Source organism: Mustelus asterias, chromosome 4 (genome assembly GCF_964213995.1).
Source record: "Mustelus asterias chromosome 4, sMusAst1.hap1.1, whole genome shotgun sequence".
NCBI lineage: Eukaryota > Metazoa > Chordata > Chondrichthyes > Carcharhiniformes > Triakidae > Mustelus > Mustelus asterias.
This window is the reverse complement of record NC_135804.1, coordinates 147,032,947-147,054,929: the sequence shown is the minus strand read 5'-3', so window position 1 is coordinate 147,054,929 and position 21,983 is coordinate 147,032,947. Positions and strand designations below refer to the sequence as shown.

General features: G+C 40.1%; 1 protein-coding gene across 2 annotated transcripts in view; it reads left to right on the top strand.

Annotated features, from left to right (window-relative positions):
• The window catches only part of LOC144493060 (dolichyl-diphosphooligosaccharide--protein glycosyltransferase subunit MAGT1-like), a 30,695-nt gene extending 14,914 nt beyond the window's left edge, over nt 1-15,781 (top strand). The window contains exons 5-10 of one of the 2 annotated variants that reach the window (XR_013497674.1): nt 1,886-2,026; nt 2,819-2,908; nt 8,635-9,972; nt 10,153-10,802; nt 13,457-13,547; nt 15,260-15,781. Coding sequence is in view for 1 of the 2 variants with exons in the window: in XM_078211915.1 (XP_078068041.1) it covers nt 1,886-2,026; nt 2,819-2,908; nt 8,635-8,698; nt 10,728-10,802; nt 13,457-13,547; nt 15,260-15,275 (477 nt within the window). In the remaining variant the exon portion in view is untranslated. The remainder of the gene's footprint in view (nt 1-1,885; nt 2,027-2,818; nt 2,909-8,634; nt 9,973-10,152; nt 10,803-13,456; nt 13,548-15,259) is intronic. The other variant, XM_078211915.1, reaches the window with a different exon arrangement.
• Nucleotides 15,782-21,983: the final 6,202 nt, after the last annotated feature.

Sequence of the window (21,983 nt, the reverse complement as noted above, 5' to 3'; positions counted from 1 at the left end):
TGCAGGAGACCTGGGTAAGAATCATGCCCCTGAGCTTGGGAAGCTAAACAAAAAAGTCTGTTGGGAGTACCTGGTAGTTGAAACACTGGCTGTTTTGGAGACAATGAATATGGGATTCTCTTGGCTAAATATTTTAAAGTTCTGCACACTGAAGACAATGCACTCTTAAAATTTACACTGATAGTTGTTCATTGTGGGGTAATGTGCACTCTTCAAAGAGCAAGTGAGAAAAGGTTACAGATTGACCAATGTATTGGAACAGTCATGTTCAGAGTTCACAATGGCATGCATAAGGGTTTGAGCAGATGAGCTGAGCTAAATAGAAAGGTGTACAATATTTGTGGAGGTGGAAGTAGGTAGTCTTCGTGATGGCCTGCATATGTGATCAGGAGTTCATTTTGGGGTCAGATATGACATCAAAATTGCGAACAGGTTGATTTTATTTCAGACTGTTGTCAAGGAACGGGAAGGAGTCAGCGTCTGGGGGAAGGAGTTGGAGGCGGGAACCGAAAACAATGGCTTTGGTCTTCCTGTTATTGAGTTAGAGGAAATTTCTGCTCATCCAGTTTGAATGAGGTTGAGCTCAGTGGAACCTTGTGGAGCTGTTTGTGTATGTTTGCCAACCGTGTTTTTGAATTCTGGGATGACTGATCACCTAACTTAGCTGAGAGTTTTTAATGCTCTCATGTCCTGGATATCTTCAGAGGAATTTGGAGCTTTATCTTCGAGCTATCAGCAGTATGTGGCAAGTCAGAAGGATTCTTGATGGTGGTTAGCCATAGATGAAGTAAGCACATCTACGAATTGGTTAATATTGAGGGTTACCCAAGAATCATCTTTGTAGCATTTGACATTTCAAAGAGCTTAATCAAGTTTGTAATGACTACAGATTGATTTATTATGTGAATTGCTGCTCATTTATCTAATTAAATATTTAATAAAACTGAGGTGTTAGAGCCTGACCTGCAGCCTGATGTGTGCATGTTGCTCCTCCTACAAAAGATGAAATTGCATGTGGCACCTGGCACTTTACAGCAAACTGAAGAATTGTTTGGCCCTGCTATCTAGTTAATCAATTTCTATAGGGTACATGAGGCCTTTGATGCTATACCTGAGGAAACATAGCATAAAACTGCAAAAACATCCTGTGTATTTACCCAAGGATGTTGTAGCACTACTAAAACTGTCTTAACTGAGGTTAGGCAAGTGAAGTCAGACCTTGTGTGTAACGTTTCCTGTCTGTATGGCTCTTCTGTGCACTGAGATACTGATAAAGCAAAATATACAGACTAAATAGACTGAGAAAGAGCTTGCTTTTGTTTACAGTGCCTATCATATTTGCAAGATGTATCGGCATTGTGCAGCCAGTGAATTATTTTTGAAGTCACTTTGCAGGCAAATGTGTCAGCCAATTTGCACACAGCAAGGTCCCACAGATAACAATGAAATAAAAGACTAGTTAATGTGTTTTGGTGATGATAGTCGAGGGAGAATGTTTGCCTGGACAACTGGTAGAACTCGTTAAGTATAGTGTTGTAGGATTGTTTATCCACATCTGTATGGGCAGACATAGTTTGACATTTCATCTGAGATGGATGAGACATCTAATGTTACCATTTAACAGTTCGTGAGCCTGTTTCATCGTGTACAATTTAAAACTGTTGGGTTAAGGGAATGCGGAGTGGGCTGGGCCTGGTAAGATGCTCTGTCGGAAAGTCAGTGCTGACTCGATGGGCCAAATAGTCTCCTGCACCCTAGGGATTCTATGACATAAACGTGTGATAGAAAAGAATATTATCCGTATTTAATATCTGTATGTAATTGTTAAAATATCAACAGTTGTCAAAGCAAAGTTTAAGTGACGTTCTATTTTATTTTTAAACAGATCCGAGTGATAAGGCCCCCAAATTATGCTGGTCCCTTGATGCTGGGATTTTTACTTGCCATAATTGGTGGACTTGTGTATCTTCGGCGGAATAATCTTGATTTCCTATATAACAAAAATGGCTGGGCGTTTGTTGCATTGGTAAGTGAAAATGAGAGTGCTCATTCCAAAGTTTTTCCTGATTTGTCCCTTTGCTGTGATGACCGCATGCCCATGTTGAAAATGACCTACTTAAAAATAATTCATTGATGTAAATCAGTAGTGTTGGAAGCAGTGAAAGGTGATAAGTTCTGGGACCTTTTATTTGAATCTTTTCCAAACTAATGGGAGCGATGTCTCTTTCATCTAGAGACCCTGAAGGATCACAAATCTAAAATAAGTCTATAGTTCGGAACAAAATTTTCGCACCAATTAAAAACGTCATTTCTGTCAAAGAATGTTTGCTGTGGAAAATATCTCGGGTGTAGTTGATGGGGCTGATGATGGCAGGTTTGAAAGGAAGATGATAATACTCAACACACAGGGAACTGTTTGCAATAACAGCTGGAATGGGGAAAGTGAGGGAAAATGTGTAGTCCACAGCTTGGTGGGCATAGGGTCAAGCTCAAAGAACGCATGAAGGGATATAGAGAAACTAGGAAAAAATGAGATCTATGCCAGGGCAGCTAGGAACCTCAGATGTTTAGCATGATGGACAAGGAGAAGGAAAGAATGCGTTAGTAGCAGCTGAATGATGTTGCCAAATTTAATAATAATGGAAGTCACAAACTCATTTGTTGGAGCTGAAAGTGGATGGACAGGGGAGAGAACTTCATAAATAACCTACTTTTTGGGCAAAAATGTTTGTAGCTGAAGCGTGCAGGAACACAATTAAATGGCAGCTGTCACTGGTTTCAAAATCTGGCCCATAAATTTTCTGTTTTTCTCACTCAGTGTTTTGTACTTGCTATGACCTCTGGCCAGATGTGGAACCATATCCGAGGTCCCCCATATGCACATAAGAACCCTCATAATGGTCAAGTGGTGAGTATTTCAATCTACTCTGATCTTCTAAGTATTTGTGCCCTTGCTGTAGGGGCTTCTCTGTTGCGTTGAATAAATTTCCAATATATATGGATATTTCAACTGATTTAATCCCTCTTGTCACAGTTGGAATTATAGATGCCTATCTTCTACCAAGCAATTTATTTTTTAATACCATATTCTGCATCAAAATCTACACTGGAGCTCTTGTTCTACACAAACAAATGGGAAGGATGGTGGACATATATGTCAGATCTTTTTCTTTGTTTTGTGGAAAAACATAGAGGGATAAAAAGAGAAAAAATCATTTTTTAATTGTTATAAAACTACTCTTAGCAATTGACATTGATGTGATTCACCACCAGATGGTGCTTTGGAGATTCCCTTATAGGAGTTTAACAGCCAACATTAGAAATAAAGCTGTCTAGTTAAAGAACTACCCCCTGAATTATGAAATATTCTTTGCAATATAGAGCTGTACTCTGGCTGAATTTTATACTGGTGAATTTTATGCACCAGAAACTCTGAAATCAGACTAGGGAGAAATAAAGGTTCCGTTTGAAGTAATGAAGTGGAGGATCCAGTTTTACTCACCCTGCCATGCACCTGTAATGATTTGAGGGCAGAGTGGCCAAACTTTTGGGAAGGAATTTTAATGAACAGTGTTGAAAAATCTACATGAACATGTAGACTCAAGAAGCCATTTTGAGACCCCTATTCAGCATTGAAGATCAAACAGTCAGTTTGTCTTTGAAGTACTTATCATGAAGGAATGTTACTAAAGATTTCGACCATGGTTTAGTTTCTGATGTGTCGTTTTAGTTTCTAGTATCCCATTTTATAAATCTGGTAAAGGCTGCGTTTCTATCAGTAGTAGTTGCCATTTTGGCAAACAGGAAACAAAGATTTAGATGCCGTTACAGTAAATGATTCAGGACTTAGTCTGTATTTCAGTTGAGGGGTGGGAATTGAAGAAACTGCAGTATTTTAAAAAAAATATTGAACTGCAATTGTTAAATTCTGTATTGTTGGTTCATTACAGGGTGATCTGGTGAGTGTAGGGTTGCTACCCAAATGTTCTTCATAAAAGAAGGCGACAATGTCCCCTCTGGAGTGGCATCTGCAGAACGAGATGAGATAAATAATGTAGCTGAGTCAAAATTAAAAGTTCTGGAGCTATTTTGTTCAAGCTTAAATGGTTGGATGCGCATAACTTGTCATAATTGTAATGTCATATTTTCCATTTACACATTGTCAGATTCCAGGAAAAATCATGAATTGCCTCCAAAGGATGCATTTCCATTTGCAGGACTCAAGGCTATGTTATGTTTCGAGAGCATGTTAATTGATGCTGCTGTAAGCCAGAGATTGTCTTTGGAAGCTATCTAAGTTTTAAGTGTGCACTTGTGTCATGGAATGGTCAGCTGTGGCTCAGTTGGTTACACTATTGTTTCAGAATCACATGGTTTTGGTTTCAAGTTCGCCCTCCAAGACTTAGGCACAGAAATTAAGCACTAGAGTGTGCTGTACCCAAAACCAGAACTCCCTGGATGAGAAAAAAAAGTAAAATGAAAGTGAAAAAGAGTGTGTATGATAACTATCATGTTGAAGATACAAATGAGAGCCAGGCTGACTAGAGGAAGTTCAGAGGGAAATGAAGAAGGAAATGAGAAGCGAAGAGACCTCAACAATTAGCATAGAGGGAGTCCCAAAGTCTGCTATAGGCATGTATATAGCTGGGTAGTAAGAAGAGTGGGGGTAATTAAAGATCAAAAAGGTGATTTGTGCTTGGAGACCTTTGTCATGGCTGAGGTATTAAATGAGTAAGGAGATGCGCCCAAAGCCATGGTGAAAGAGAAGGTAGTTGAGACACCAGATTGGCTAAAAATGGGTAACTTGGAGGTATTGAAAAGGCTGGTTGTACTTCAGCTGATAAGTCACCAGGACCAAATGGGATGCATCCGAGGATGTTGAGAGAAGAAAGCTTGGAAATTAGAGGCATTTGCCATAATCTTCCAATGCTCCTTGGATAGAGGGGTGACACCCGAGCACTGCAAAATTGCAATTGGTACACCCTTGTTAAGAAAGTAGTGCAAGGATAAATAGTGTTTGGCTAACTTGTAACAGAGAGATTTGATGAGGCTGATGTGTGGTGTACCCAGACTTCCAAAAGGTGAGAGAACCAACCTGCCGCAGATGCATCTGTCCACGACAGCATTGGTAGGAGTGACCACCGCACGGTCCTTGTGTAGACAAAGTCCTGTCTTCACATTGAGGATATCCTCTATTGTATTGTGTGACACTACAACCGTGCTAAAAAGAATAGATTTCGAACAGACCTAGCAGCTCAAAACTGGGCATCCATGAGACGCTGTGGGCCAGCTGCAACAGCAGAATTGTACTCGACCATGATCTGGAACCTCATGGTCCAACATAACCCCCACTCTACCATCAAGCCAGGTGATCATCCCTGGTAAAATGAAGAATGCAGGAGGGCATGCCAGGAACAACACCAGGGCTAGTTTAGCTTAGTTTATTTATTAGTGTCACAAGTAGGCTTACATTAACACTGCGATTAAGTTATTGTGAAAATTCCGTAGTCGCCACACTCTGGTGCCTGTTCGGGTACACTTAGGGAGAATTTAGCATAGCCAATGCACCTAACCAGCACATCTTTCGGACTGTGGGAGGAAACCAGAGCACCTGGAGGAAATCCGTGCCGACACGGGGAGAACGTGCAGACTCCACACAGGCGGTCACTCAAGCTGGGAATCGAACTTTGGTCCCTGGCGCTGTGAGGCAGCAGTGCTAGTCACTGTGCCACCCAAGTATCAGACAGGTGAAACTACAACACAAGACTACTTGCGTCCAACAGCATTAGCAGCAAGTAATAGAGCTAAGCAATGCCACAACCAATGGATAAGATCTAAACTCTGCAGCCCGTCACATCCAGCCATGAATGGTGGTGAACAATTAAACAACTCACTGAAGGAAGAGGCTCCATAAATATGCCCTTCCTCAATGATGGAGGAGCTCAGCCAGCACATCTGTGCAAAAGATAAGGCTGAAGCATTCACAACAATCTTCAGCCAGAAGTGCTGAGTGGATGATCCATCTCTGCCTCCTCCGGAGGTCCCCAGCATCACATCTCAGTCTTCAGCCAATTCAATTCACTCCACATGATATCAAGAAATAGCTGAAGGTACCGGATACTGTAAAAGCTATGGGCCCTGACAATATCCAGCAATAGTGATGAAGAATTGTGCTTCAGAACTTGCAGTGCCCTAGTTAAGTGGTTCCAGTACAGCTACAACACTGGCATCTACCCAGCAATGTGGAAAATTGCCCAGGTATGTCGTGTACACAAGAAACAGGACAAATCCAACCCGGCCAATTACTGCCCCATCAGTTATCTGATGGAAGCGGTCATCAACAGCGCTACCAAATGGCACTTACTGAGCAATAATCCGCTCATGGATACTCAGTTTGCATTCTGCCAGGATCACTCAGCTCCTGACCTCGTGACAGCCTTGTTTGAAACATGGACAAAAGAGCTGAATATCAGCGATGAGGTGAGAGTGACTGTTCTTGATATCAAGGCAGCAATTGACCGAGTACGGCATCAAGGAACCCTAGCAAAGCTGGAGATGACGAGATTCGGGGGAAAGCCCTGCGTTGGTTGTAGTCATCATAGAATCTCCACAGTGCAGAAGGAGGCCATTCGGCCTATCGAGCCCGCATCAACAACAACTCCACCAGGCCCTATCCCCATAACCCCACATATTTACCCTGCAAGTCCCCCTGATACTAAGGGTCAATTTAGCATGGCCAATCCACCTAACCTGCCTATCTTTGGACTGTGAGAGGGAAGCACAATGACACAGTGATTAGCACTGTTGCCTCACAGTGCCAAGGACCTGCAGTCAATTCCAGCTTTGAGTGACTGTCTGTGTGGAGTTTGCATGTTCTCCCCATGTATGTGTGGGTTTCCTCCAGGTGCTCCAGTTTCCTCCCACACTCCAAAGATGTGCAGGTTAGGTTGATTGGTCATGCTAAATTGTCCCTTAGTGTCAGCGGATTAGCAGGATAAATACGTAGTGTGATGGGGATAAGGGCCTGGGTGGGGTTGTTGTCGGTGCAGGCTCAATGGGCCGAATGGCCTCCTTCTGCACTGTAGGGATTCAATGAAACTGAGTTCCCGGAGGAAACCCGCACAGACACAGGAGAGCGTACAAACTCCACATAGTCACCCAAGACCGTAATTGAACCCAAGTCCCTGGTGCTGTGAGACAGCAGTGCTAATCACTGTGCCACTATGCCGCCCATACCTGGTACAAAGGAAAACAGCTGGGTGATTGGAGACTTATCATCTCAGCTCCAGGATATCACTACAGGAGTTCCTCAGGGTAGTCTCTTAGGACCAACCATCTTGAGCTGCTTCATCAGTGACCCTCCATCATAAGGTCAGAAGTGAGTAACTTGCCTAGTGACTCTCCAAATCCTGTCCACCATCCACAAGGCACAAGTCAGGATTGTAACAGAGTACTCTCCACTTGACTGGATGAGTGCAGCTCCAACAACACTCAAGAAGCTTGACGCCATCCAGGACAAAGCACCCCAATTAATTACTACCTGTTCCACAAACATTGGCAAGCGTGTGTACCATCAACAAGATACACTGCAAGAGCTCACCAAGGTTCCTTAGGCAGCACTTTCCAAATTCACGACCACTACCACCTTGAAGGACGAGCAGCAGATACCTGGGAACACCACTACCTGGACTTTTCCCTCCAAGTCGCACACCATCTTGACATGGAAATCTATCACTGTTCTTTTATTGACGCTGGGTCAAAATCCTGGAACTCTCTCCTTAATAGCACTGTGGATGAACCTACACCTTGGAGACTGCAGCAGGTCGCTACCACCTTCTCAAGGACAACTAGAGATGGGCATTAAATGCTGGCCTAGCCAGCGACTCCCATGTCCCATAAATTAATTTTAAAGATAGAGTACAAAGACAGTGAAGTAATGATGAATCTTTTTATAAAACATTGGTTCAGCCTCAAATGGGGTATTGTATCCAATTCTAGGCACCACATTCCAGGCAGAATGTGAAGACATTTGAAAGTGTTCAGAAAATATTTACAAGAATGTTTCCGCGGAAGAGGGTCTTTAGCTGTGCTGGATAGATTGGAGAAGCTGAGGTTGAGAAGAGAATGTTGAGAGGAGTTTTGATGGAAGTGTTCAAAATCATGAAAGATCAGGAAAGAATAGATGGTGAGAAACTATTCCATTTGACAGAAGTCAAGAACTCAATTTAAGGTGATTGGCAGAAGAACCAGTGACGTAAGAAAAGCTTTTTTATGCAGACTGTGGCTAGTATTTGGAATTTACTGCCCAAGAGTGTGAGGCAGATTCAATCATGATTTTCAAAAGGGAATTTGATTAGCAATTGAAGAGAAGACATTTTCAGGGCAATAGGGAAAGGATTGGGGATTGGGACTTGAGTTCTTGCAGAGGACCAGCATGTACATGATGAACCGAATGGTTTCCTACTGTACTGTTATCTTTCTATGCCTTCATGAGTTTCTGTTGATGAGAAATTGCGATGTAAATGTATTCTAAAGTTTAGGTAGGCTATTTTGTTAACCACTTAAGCTGTAGGGTGGTAAAATTGAAATCTTAAATGAATGTGCCTTTAACCCTGTTGTTTTTTTCATTTGCAGAGTTACATTCATGGAAGCAGCCAAGCACAGTTTGTAGCTGAAACACACATTGTTATTTTGCTGAGTATCCTTTGGCCTTGACTGTAGCACAATGTTTTAAATATTTAAGAGTTGTCAGTGCGCTGCTGAGAATAGAAGATGATCATTATTGTAATAACCATTTATTATTCACCAATTGATTGAAATTGTTTACCACATTTATTCAATTCCCTTTTACTACTGAATTTACATCCATCACCCTTTCAGGCTGGGAATTCCATATCACCACAACTTGCTGTCTTTTTTGTTAATGTTTCCTCATGTCACCTTTGGTTCTTTTGCCAAGCACCTTAAAGCCATGTCCTTCAATTACTAACCATTCTACATATTTGTTCTATTGAAATTGTGCATTGTATTTTATATACATTCCTACTTCTAGTTTACATGATTACCATGAAGATGCAGAATCAAAAGCAACTCATGCATTCTACTCGCCACCTGGAAGACTGCCAACCTGAGATTTGAGTTTGGTTTGTTAATTAACTGACATTGACTTAGCTGCAGGTGGTTGAGCATCATCAACTCTTCGATTTATTGCTGGATGGAGAGCTGAGATGAAGCATCACATATTTTAGGAGAGGGAATGGAATCAGTGATCATCTCCTATATGTCAATCATAAGGTCACTCTTTCTGTAGAAATGTTCAACTTTGGTTGAATCTTATTTGACTGGAAGAAATGCTATGACATCTAAAAAGCTGAAGAAAAATGTTATTTGGGTGTGACACGTACAAAATATAAAGGTCAAAAGAGAACAAAGCACAATTAAAATGACTTTTCCACAGAATTATAGGTGCAACATAATCGGGCTTTGTTATCTGGAATTATACACTGATTCAGCTCAAAAGGAGCTGTGTGGCTCATTGTATTATGCTCGCTGTTTGATAGAGCTCTCCAGATAAATTACCCCAACACCTCTTCACCCGCACTCGTTACCCTGCCGTTTTTTTTCTTTTCAAGTAGTATCCAATTCCCTTTCACTACTGAATTTACATCCATCACCCTTTCAGGCTGGGAATTCCATATCACCACAACTTGCTGTCTTTTTTAATGTTTCCTCATGTCACCTCTGGTTCTTTTGTCATGCACCTTAAAGCCATGTCCTTCAGTTACTAACCATTCTACATATTTATTCTATTGAAATTGTGCGTGACATGAAATGCCATCATCAAATCTCCTCAAATCTTCACTGAAGGGGAATTACCCCAACTTTTCCAGTCTCTCCACTTAACTGACGTCTAAATCTCAAGTACCCTTTCTTAAACCTTGACACTCTTCCTAAAGTGTAGTATCCAAAGATGTGCGGGTTAGGTTGATTGGCCAGGTTAAAAATTGTCCCTTAGAGTCCTGGGATGCGTAGGTTAGAGGGATTAGCGGGTAAATATGTGGGGGTAGGGTCTGGGTGGGATTGTGGTCGGTGCAGACTCGATGGGCCGAATGGCCTCCTTCTGCACTGTAGGGTTTCTATGTTTCTATCCAGAATTGAACACAATTTCATCTGTGGCCTAAACAGTGTATAGAAAGGCTCAGAAGAAATTCTTTGCTTTTATACGCTTGGTCTTTATTAATACTGCCAAGCATCCCAAATGTTTTCAGTTTTCTAAACACAGAATTATGGAAGCTATTGCAGAGCAAATATTCTGTCAGTGGCCAATTGCAAACTTGTGATTCACTGGTGCAATTTGTGAGACAGTTGTACTATTTTCGGGTACTTTAGAAGATCCATTTTAAGCACAACATGAATCCTTGCATCTTTTCACTTGAGAAAACTAATGGCACCAGTTTCAATTTGTCACAAGTTGTGTGACTTTCTCACCTTGACAACTCGGAAGGTGATGCTGGCGCGATGTTACTGATAGACTTGGACCACCCTGGTGATTATAGCAAGACTTAATATATTTGGTCGTGTTCTCGCACATGAAGAAATTCTGAGACCATGTATATTTCCTTTGTAATTAGCTTGTGTTTTTCAGTAAATGGACCCGCATTAACCATGTTCTGTAACAGTAATGAATCTGAATTTGCTGCAAGTTGTACCTTAACCACCAATTGCAGATGCTGCTATAACATTAGGCATGGTGCTTCTTCATGAAGCCGCAACGTCTAATATGGAAATAGGCAAACGAAGAAGTAAGTACTTTAAATGCATCTTTTGAGTTGGCTAGTTGTTACTATAACTGGGCTAATGAGAGGAACTGTTATGATTAATTTTTGAGCATTCATTTACTTTGGCAAAAGTTTTTAATAAAGTATCGGCAGATTTTGAACAAACATCAGAAAAATCTATTCTGATCAAAAACTGACTTCTCAGAACTCCAAACATCTGTAACCATCCAAATGTTCCAGCATTTTCTCCTCCACTCGAGAGCATTGACTCTTATTGAGCTATGAATGATGTTAGTAATTTTTTGGAAAAGATAAATGTAATTATTTGATTGCTGCTGGACGTAATGAATTATGAATCCTCATTTTAACAGATTCAACTTATTACAGCAATGAGAGTGTTTTATTTCCCCCCCCCCCCCCCCATGAGATGAGCATCCATTATATGGAATGGAGTTGGTGTGCTGAATTCTAAAAAAAAAAGTTTATTTATTCGTCACAAGTAAGGCTCACATTAACACTGCAATGAAGTTACTGTGAAATTCCCCGAGTCGCCACATTCCGGCACCTGTTCAGGTCAATTCACCTAACCAGCACGTCTTTCAGACTGTGGGAGGAAACCGGAGCACCCGGAGGAAACCCACGCAGACACGGGGAGTACGTGCAAACTCCACACAGACAGTGACCCAAACCGGGAATCAAACCCAGGTCCCGGCTTGGGTCACTGTTTGTGTGGAGTTTGCACGTACTCCCCGTGTCTGCGTGGGTTTCCTCCGGGTGCTCCGGTTTCCTCCCACAGTCTGAAAGACGTGCTGGTTAGGTGAATTGACCTGAACAGGTGCCGGAATGTGGCGACTAGGGGAATTTCTCAGTAACTTCATTGCAGTGTTAATGTGAGCCTTACTTGTGACGAATAAATAAACTTTTTTTTAGAATTCAGCACACCAACTCCATTCCATATAATGGATGCTCATCTCATGGGGGGAAAAAATGAAGCACTCTCATTGCTGTAATAAGTTGAATCTGTTAAAATGAGGATTCATAATTCATTAGGTCCAGCAGCAATCAAATAATTACATTTGTCTTTTCCAAAAATTATGAACATCATTCATAGCTCAATAAGAGTCAATGCTCTCGAGTGGAGGAGAAAATGCTGGAACATTTGGATGGTTACAGATGTTTGGAGTTCTGAGAAGTCAGTTTTTGATCAGAATAGATTTTTCTGAATTCAGAATTCTGCAGTTTTTTTTCTGAGAATTTTCTTCACTTTTTTTGTTGCATTAATTAATTTATAATCCCATGTCTTCTCAATAATCCATGGTAACAGTACAGGAAATTTGTGACATAAATAAGACATGCATACAAACATACAAATTAGGAGCAGGAGTAGGCTACTTGGTCCCTTGAGCGTGCATCGCCAATCAATAAGATCATGGCTGATCTGATTGTAACCTCCACTGAATATTCGTGCCTACCCCCAATAACCTTTCACCCCCTTGTTAAGCCAGAATCTATCCAGCTCTGCGTTAACAATATTTAAAGATGATGCTTCCGCTGCCTTTTAAGGAAAGGAGTTCCATAGACGCTGAGCCCTCTGAGAGAAAGAACATTTCTTCTCATCTCCGTCTTAAAGAACTTGTTAAACACACCTTTATTCACTGTCATTCAGAGGAGCTTTTCCCCAGATTAGTTTTCATTCACAGATAGTAGTGAGAAAGAGGAGGTCTGGTGGCGCAGTGAGTCGCATCCCTGCATCTGAGCCAGAAGCTATGGGTTCAAGTCCAGGATTTGATGGCCAAGGAAGGTTTGTAATGTTGCCAAAACAGGTCAAGAATTAACTTGTAAATCCCTCCAGTGTACAGCAGTGGCAGGTGGTAAGAGTAGGAGTGATTCCTGGTCAACTATGTGATGGAAAGAAATTGGAACCTCTACCATCGCTATCTGTGGCTCCAGGCTACAGTATGCTTGCTTGCCTTTGAGCAGAAAACCAGAAGTAGTGAGAAAGACAAATGTTTTTAATTTGTAGTGATGACAATAAGTATGTTTGTAATACTGTGATTAAATGTAATGCAATATTGCACATCATTTATGATTAAGATGTAAGTGCCAACACACCCTTTCAAAGATCAGACAGTTCTAGCAAATTAACCATTGCATCACCTTTTTTCTTTTCCATTATCTTGATTGCTTCGTGGGAACTGATTGGAGATGTTACATGGTTAATGTTTATTGATTGCTGATATGCTTAGTTTATTAACAATTTGTGCAGATGATATTTCAGATCCTTTTGAATGCCTGGTTCTGTCATTCTTTATTATCAGTTTCCCTGATAAGCTGCTGGATTTGACAGTCTTGTACAAAATATATCCTTTTGGTTTCAACCTTATAGTTTCAGCATCCAAGATCCCACATAAATCTTCTTGAGAAAATCCTTATGGAATATTTCTGATAAAACTCTTTCTAACTTGTGACCTTATTAAGGCAACTGACTAAGAACAAATGCTGAAGCTGCTGTTAAGAGCAATTAATGGTAAAAGGATGGATATAGAAAAGAAATAAGTTCTTGGTCTATTAAAATATGGTTTAAAAGCAAATGTGCATATTGTTGAGATAGATTTAATAACCGTGCGAGGCTGTAGTGGGTTAGTGATTAACCTTTGCTTTTACTTTTTACCCTTCAGTTTTGTGTGTGGCAGGACTAGGACTGGTTGGATTTTTTTTCAGTCTGATGTTGTCCATTTTCAGAGCTAAATACCATGGATATCCATACAGGTGAGTTGTGAATATATTTTGGTAGGATGTGTAGTAATGTTACAATGACTGAATACTTTATCAAAATTAAAATCTGTATTTGTTAGATGTATACATTTCCATTTCAAACAGGAATTGCAATTGTTTCTCCCATTTGGTAGGGTTTCCGCTTTGAAACCTTTCATCTTTTTCAGCAACTTCTCTGCACTTGATGTGCAGCTGTGATTAGTAATGGAGATATTGCGTTGTGTACACTCACACATTTGGAATATGTTAGGCTGGTTTTTAAGGCCTGTCACAAATAATTTTTGTTTCTCATTCTCCTCTGTCCGCGCCATTTTAGTTCCAGGTGTTTAATTTATCAAATTTCAGCAGAGAATCAGAAGGAGGCCATGCGGTCCATCGAACCTACACCAACAATCCCAGGCCCACCCATGCCCTATCACAGTAACCCCATGTTCTTACCCATGACACTAAGGGGCAATTTAGCATGGCCAATCAACCTAATCTGCACATCATTGGACTGTGGGAGGAAACCGGAGCACGCGGAGGAAACCCACGCAGACACGAGGAGAACGTGCAAACTGCACACAGACAGACGCCCAGGGCCGGAATTGAACCTGGGTTCCTGGAGCTGTGAGGCAGCAGTGCTAATCGCTGTGCCGAAAAGTGAGAATACTTTGCTGTTAAATCGTCTCAACTTATCTCCATCATATACCTGATAACTTTGGAGTTAAAGTATCTTGAAGATATCGCACTGTGTTGATGGATTGGATCTGAACCAACCAATCCTCTAAAGTCTAATTTTAACTCGATCCCACAAAGCTTGGATACTGCTTCATGGCATTGTTCATTTGAGCAGGCAGTTTGGTTCATTTACGTGATTTGGAGGATTGGGTCTGTGATTGGCGATTGGAATCCTACCAATTCAGCTCTATATAATATCAAAAATGAACAGGTTGAGTGGTCCTATCGGGATGAGAAGTGGGAAACTTAGCACTGCTCCTTGTCAGTAGGTTTATACAGTTTTGGCTAACTAAACTCCAGTAGCACACCTGTACATGAAGAATTTTGTCAACCTGGATCTTATCCCTTGGCAGGGGCAGGGTTTACATGAGAGAAAGTTAATCTATAGAGATTCTCCAGTTGAACACAAGTTCTACCTGTTAGGATTTCTTTGGAGACATTTAAACGTGGTTTCTATGTCTGTCTCACATGTCGCAGAACAAGAAATTAAGTTGCTTCTGTGATTGAGTCTGATTTTTTTTAATGGTTAAATGGCAAGGCTTTTCTGGCGTAAGTATTTTTTGTTTGAAGTGTTACTTCATTTTGTACAAGAAAACATATTTTTCTTGGGGTGGTAACTGGTTCTCTAAATCACCAATTTCTTACCAACATGGAGACTCTCAGGTTGAGACCTTTGTTGCTGGGCCAATTTGATGTTGCTCTGTAGGAATTGGCAGGTTAAGCTGTGGGATTCTAGAAGTCTACACTATTATTTGGGAAGTCAGTAAAATTCTGGTAACTCTAACACTTGTGCAAAGTGAAGGAATATTTTGAACAATTGCAGGCTTGCATGTAAGTGGAATAATTGCATGTAATATAGCATGTAAAGTGCTATAATTGAAAGATTTTGCTTATGTCAAATTTACTAAAACATGTTAAGTAAAGTCCAAAATGTTCACTAACAATCTATTTTAAATTTTGCCATTTTGTCTTTTTTGCATTTTTAGCTTTCTTATTAGTTGATCCTCGAGACATGGGCAGAAGATAGGACAGCACCCTGGCTTGAGAAGTATACATGAAAATATACATGGAGAGTTTAGTTGCATTTCAACTGCCTCCCAATGTTATTCCAATCGAGGTCTCTCAAAGGAAGACTTGAACCAAAGAGAGCCTATAGTGCCTTAGTAGATTTTTAAGTTTACTGTCTGGCAACAAAAATATTTTAAAAATAAAACCATTTCCTTATGAAAATATTTCACGGTATCTGGGGACGAAATAGAAAATAATTTTAAAAATGATTTGCAGCTTTCAGAAAAGTGTGCAATTTCTATTGACTAAAGTGCCTTAGATGGAATTGTTCAAGACGCAAAGGGCTGATTTGCATACTTCTGAATTTATACTAATTGGTGAAATGTAAAATTGAAGTAAGTTGATCTAAAATGCTATGTTTCATTGTGTATGTTGGGTCATTTTCTTTTTACAAATACTGTGAACCTGGCTGTTCCATTTACAATAAAGAGTTAACTTGATGTCTGTGGTGTTAATAACTGGGAGCGAACTTAAGTCTGTAAGTAACATTTTTGAAACACCTTGATGCTTGTGTTATCATTTGGGAGTTTTTTGAAATGTGATTGACTATTGAGTCTGACTGTTCATGGAGAATTTTTGATGCATAATAATGCAACTGAGTTAAATTAAATGAGTGGGGAGTGTATGGTGCTGTTACCTCAAGACTTGGGTTCACAACCAGAAAGATGCTAGTTGATTGAAAATGCTGAGCAAGATGCTAGCTTAATGCCTTAATTTTTATATTAAATGTAAATTAGATACTGAACTGAATTAACTATTTCATCTGAATGTAAAATTTTCCTTCTAAACATTTCTGATGAATGTAATTTTGTATTCCATAAAAGAGACAAATATTCCTGGAATGAAATAACACATTTTGCATCTAGTACTGATATCAGACATCTCAGTTTCAGCTATAGTCTGCTACAACTGCAAAGTTAAAGCTTCTCTAGTCATAATCAGGAAGGTTCCGGGCAGTCCTTAATCAAAACTTCTGGATCAGGAAACCCCCCCCCCCCCAGTTACCCCAACCCTGATCACAATTCAGTGAACACAGTTAAAAATGTATGTGGGAGTGATGTCTGATTAAGCTACAATGGAATAGCCTCCCAATATGTGTGTGGAGCTGTACCCTAACAAGACATTGCTACCTTTAGGAGAGGTAAAGAGGAATAAACAGATGAGAAAAATGACGCAACAACATTTGAAGAGGACGTAGAAGCAAATTAATTCTAATTATGTTCTACGTTCAACATGTAGCTCAAATTCCCCCAATGTTAGTCTTGGGTTCTTCGAAGACAGTTGACATTGTGCATGAAAAGCCATTGTGTTCATGAAAAATGTTTTGGCAAACATTCATATTCGTGACTCAATTTGTCATGTTAGTGCATCATGTAATAAGTGTAACCTCTTGACTTTTCTCCTGCTGAAAGTGAACTTTTCATGAACACAGTAAGTTTTTTTTTTAGATGCAATGTAAATGGTTTTCAAAGACCACATCAGAGCAATGAATTGAGGGAATTGACCAAGTTTATTTAGTGAAGGGTAAAGCACATTACAGCTACAATACACGTTGAATGTAGAACTTAATTAGAATTAATTTGCCTTACTCGCTCTTCAGAGTTTGATTATCTAATTTTTCTCTGTTTATTCCTCTTCTCTTCTGAAGGCATCAACTTGCTAGGGTACAGTTCCAACCGTATTGGGAAGTTAGCCCACTGAGGGCCACTATAGCTTTGTCAGACTTTATTCATGTGATCCTGTGTAGCAGTGCTCACTGAACGGTGATCAGGAGTGGTAAAGCTGGAGAATTTTCCTGATTTCTACCAATTAAGGATTGCACAGGACCTTCCTGATCTATGGATGGAGACGTTTTAACTTTGTAGCTGAACCAACTGTTGCTGAAATGGAGTTATTTGATATTGGTGCTGGGTGTAAAATGTTACTTTATTCCAGGGGTGAATTAAGCACAAAGTACTGACTTTGCTGATCTCAACTGGGTTGACAATGAGTATATTATTAATGCTATTGGCTTCCCAGACTTGGGAAGAGAAGATCAGTGTGGACTCCTGCTGTTGATTGATGCCCAATGGCATTTGCTGGAAAGTGCTTATAGATATCAGGTGAGGAGTCAGTTGAGCTCAGTTGTACCACACCTTGTGTTAAAATAGTCTATCCTCTCAAAGAATTACTGTGGTCAGAGGGCACTGTACTTAAGTGTGAGCCGATACCTTCAGAAGTGGAAAGGCATTTAACATTGTTTTGTGCACACCATAGCCATAAAAGGAGTTAAAAGGGACATTTAGGAGAAGTGCAACTTCAGGAATGGGGGAGTAATGACAGCAGTAAGAAGTCTCACAACACCAGGTTAAAGTCCAACAGGTTTACCAAATAAACCTGTTGGACTTTAACCTGGTGTTGTGAGACGACTTACTGTGCTTACCCCAGTCCAATGTCGGCATCTCCACATCAGGAGTAATGATAATACAGGGTATTTTTCCCTATGAAACCCCTCTTGTTGGTTTTGGTGCCTGGTTTTAACAATACTCCCGGTCGTATATTAGAAGTATTTTGTAGTTACCATTGGGTTTATATGTGGTTATTAGCTTCTCACAGGTAGTTCTTCAGCCAATTTCCATATTTCTGCTTTGTATGATAATGCCCTGTCAGTTCCAATCTTTTTATATTGAATTATTCATTAATTTGTATATTTAGGCAAGTGTGCACTCTAGCCAAGGCTTAATGCATTTGCAGTGAGTTGGAAGATACAGGGGTCATGCCCTACTGAAGAATATTTGTGCAACCAGGAAGTGCTACAGAATGTAAGTGCGCTGCTGGCAGAAAGTACATGTGAAAGTTACCTGTCCTCCTGCCAGTTTTAACATACCTTCCCGCTGTTACCGTCTCTTGTGGCGCAACCTCCCTGTGCATATATTCCCTTATCCCACCCACTACACAAAGTACCAGTATTCGCCTACCAGTGCCAAAACTCAACATATATCAAGCTCCACATTCCATCAGTATTACTAGGATGGGTTACCCATCCAAAACACTCCCATACTCTCGGCTCTCAGGCTCTATTACTACCAAAGACCTTGCTTGTAACTGCTCCAAAACATCAATATTCCAACTCTGCTGTTGCTAAGGCCGCCTTGTCTCTAATTTTCATGTTGCCTATGATTTTCCTGTGTATACTAAAATGAATATCTAATTATGACTACTTGTTTACGACTTTCAAGCCAAAATGAACAAAATAATAGAATTTAATCTTCAAAGCAGCAATGATCATCACTGAATATTGCTGCAATGTACATCATTTGGCATAACATTCTCAATGTTATAAGATGGTGTGTTCTCTAATAACCATAAATAGTACCACGAGAGTCAATATTGTACCTTATAACCAAATTTTAAACATTGGACCATTACTGTCATGCGGACATTTCTGAATTAGACTGCCTGATAATGAGAAATTGGCACAAACTAATTCTGATAATTGAAAACTAGATAGCACAAGCCTGCTTTCCAATTTCACAATTAACTATCATGTATGGGCAGTCTTCTGTCATCTGCTTTGTACATAATGCACTTTACTTTTTAATTCTCCTCTTCTGTCTGGTTTTGTACAGGGCAGAAGATGAGCAGTCACTGGATGCTTCTACTTAATTGTCAAGGCAATAGTGTCATATTGGGAAATAAATATAAAGCTTTCTTGCACTGCACTAAACTAATGCTGGTAATTAATCCAGGGCTCCCACTTCTATAGAATATTCACACCCCTATAATGGTTGCATACCTATATTGAAAGCAAGTAATAGGATTAAATTCATCTTTAACAATGCTGCTGATTGAGTACTTTGTACTTACTCAACAGGGTTCACACAAAAGAATTCCTAATGATTTATCCCAGGCAGAAGGAGGGGGACAAAATTTACTCTACATTTCAGAATACAAATTTTGCACTGTGAATCGATGATGCAGTATTTTTCTTGGGCTCACTATTAAATTCCTTCGCTCAAACTTTTTAAGGAGCATAATTTTCAGCTTATCCATGTAACATCAGTTTGAGCACAGGAATTAACTGCATATCTTTTATTCTTTCTTTTAAAAAAAGGTCTACACTGAAGCAATATTTGTCCCATTGTGGTTTTACCAATATATTTAATTGGACTCGAAAGAGACAACATTTTATTTAGTTCATACTGACTTTGTAATTATACCACATAAATACATTTAACAGCTTATTGTCACTTCCAAACTCTACGTGAAACGGTTTAATGTTTTGCTTTATTGGTACTATATCATAATACTTCACACTAAAGACTACTTTGCATTTATCTAACCAAGTAACTATATCTTAATTAGTAACTTGACAGTTTGCTTTTGTGCGCACTTTAAAGATCTTCTGCAGATCTTGCAAACATCGGTGAAAATGAAGAAGGACAAGGGGCTTAAACTGTTCTGTAGGTACTTCATTTACCACCCCACTGCAACCAGCTGACTACCGCTAGCAACCGAGCTTTGCATATATTGTCTAAACATTTTTCCATCTAGATGAGAAAACCCCTAACTTGCATATGCATCTCATTGTGAGACGCATTATGTTCTGTTTAAAAGGAAAAGGATATACAGAGTCTACTGAATTATTCCATATTTGCTATGTTGCAGTTATATATGCTTGAAGTGCTCAAATTCTTCATAATGTTCAGTCGTATTTACTGAGATAAAAGTCTCCATGCATCGATGTACAGAGGGTGACGTCCCCAAGAACCATAAGGCAAATTACAAAGCCTGAAATTAGTTCTACTTAATTCTGATATTTACTGTATGCAGAACTGCTAATCAGATAAATAAATGACCTCCGCTAAATATTGTATTTGGGTTTTTGTTTTGCACAGGCATCTAATAAACGCAGAAACCCATCATCATGCTTAGGGGGGGACTCCAAACCAAGCTATTGAGCAATTTGTAGATAATTTCAGTGCAATATTGTAATGTCCTAACTATGTTGGGATTGTGGGCTTTAACAAGAAAAGAACATGGTTTGCACACGTACATTCAAACTAACACAGCAGGTTTTATTGAGAGATGTTCGTGGCACAGAATACAAATGACATCAAATCATGTGATCAGCTCTTAAAGCAACCTACAATCCTTTTAAATATATTACAGATATGGAGTGAACATTCTCCTTCCAAAAGTGAAATGGGAGCTGAGGTGCAAGTTGACAAACACAAATATCAAAATACATCTAGGTGTCGGGGTGCCTTATTTGTGCTCCCCCCGTACCAACCACTGACCTGGGCAAAAACAAAACTGCTGGCAATGCAGCCCCCACAACCCGGTCCTTTTTGAGCTTATGTTTCTTGTTTACTGGTAGTTGAGGTTCGTGGACTTGGAGATTCATAAAGGGTTGCTCTTAGTGTAGGTGCACCATTGGATGCATCCAAAATCAGAACATTTGCGATTTGTTAGTAACAACTTGAGCAATAAGTAGTTTAATGGGAACATTGATTTACACTTTATATATGACCCAGAACCCCATGTTGCATTCATCTCAATCTAGAAGAGAAAAAGGCTACACTCCATTCTACATGAGTAATCAAAAACAATGTCAAAGAATGTTGCAAGCCTACTATTAAACATTAGCTCAGTCTGTGATTATACTGTGCCATTAAGAAATGTATTTTAATCATATTTCTCTGCAGGATGTTTCAAGCAGTCCCTGGCATTTTTTCGTGTTGCCCACAACTGGTAGACATTTATTGCCTATCCCTGAAGGCATTTAAGAGTCAACCACATTGCTGTGGGTCTGGAGTCCCATATAGACCAGAAGAGACAAGGATGGCAGATTTCCTTCCCTAAAAGACGTTATTGAACCAGATGCATTTTTAGAACAATCAACAATGGTTTCATGGTCATCATTAGACTTAATTATAAATTTTTATTGAACTCAAATTGCACTCGCTGTCGTGATGGGATTTGAACCTGCGTCTCCAGACGTTGTGACCTTCTCCAGTCACACAAGTCCATCCCTTACCTCTCCCCAACTCTGTTACTCCAACTCCAGCCCTTTTTGCATTTCCCCATCACATTAGAGTGCATTGTCATCAAGATTCCCATTTCTGGAATTCCTTCCCTCAAGTAGCAGCATGGTGGCACAGTGGTTAGCCCTGCTGCCTCAGTGTCAGGGACCCAGGTTTGATTCCAGCCTTGGGTGACTGTGTGGAGTTTGCATGTTCTCCCCCTGTCTGCGTGGGTTTCCTCCGGGTGCTCCGGTTTCCTCCCACAGTCCAAAGATGTGCAGGTTAGGATAATTGACCATGTTAATCTGTGCCCTCTTGCTCTCAATTATTTCATGAGTGGAACAGTTTCTTTCCAGACCCCTCATGACTTTGAATACCTCTATCAAATCTCCTCAGTCTTTTTTTCTTCAAGGAAGAGGGTCCCAACTTCTTCAATCTTACTTCATAACTGAAGCTCTTCATCCCTGGAACCATTCTTATAAACCTCTTCTACACTCTCCAATGCCTTCACATCTTTCTGCAGCATCCAGAACTGTACCTGATACACAGGTCTAATTAGTGTCTTATACACTATGTCTTCAACATAACCTCCATACTCTTGTATTATATGCCCATATTAATAAAACTTAGGATAATG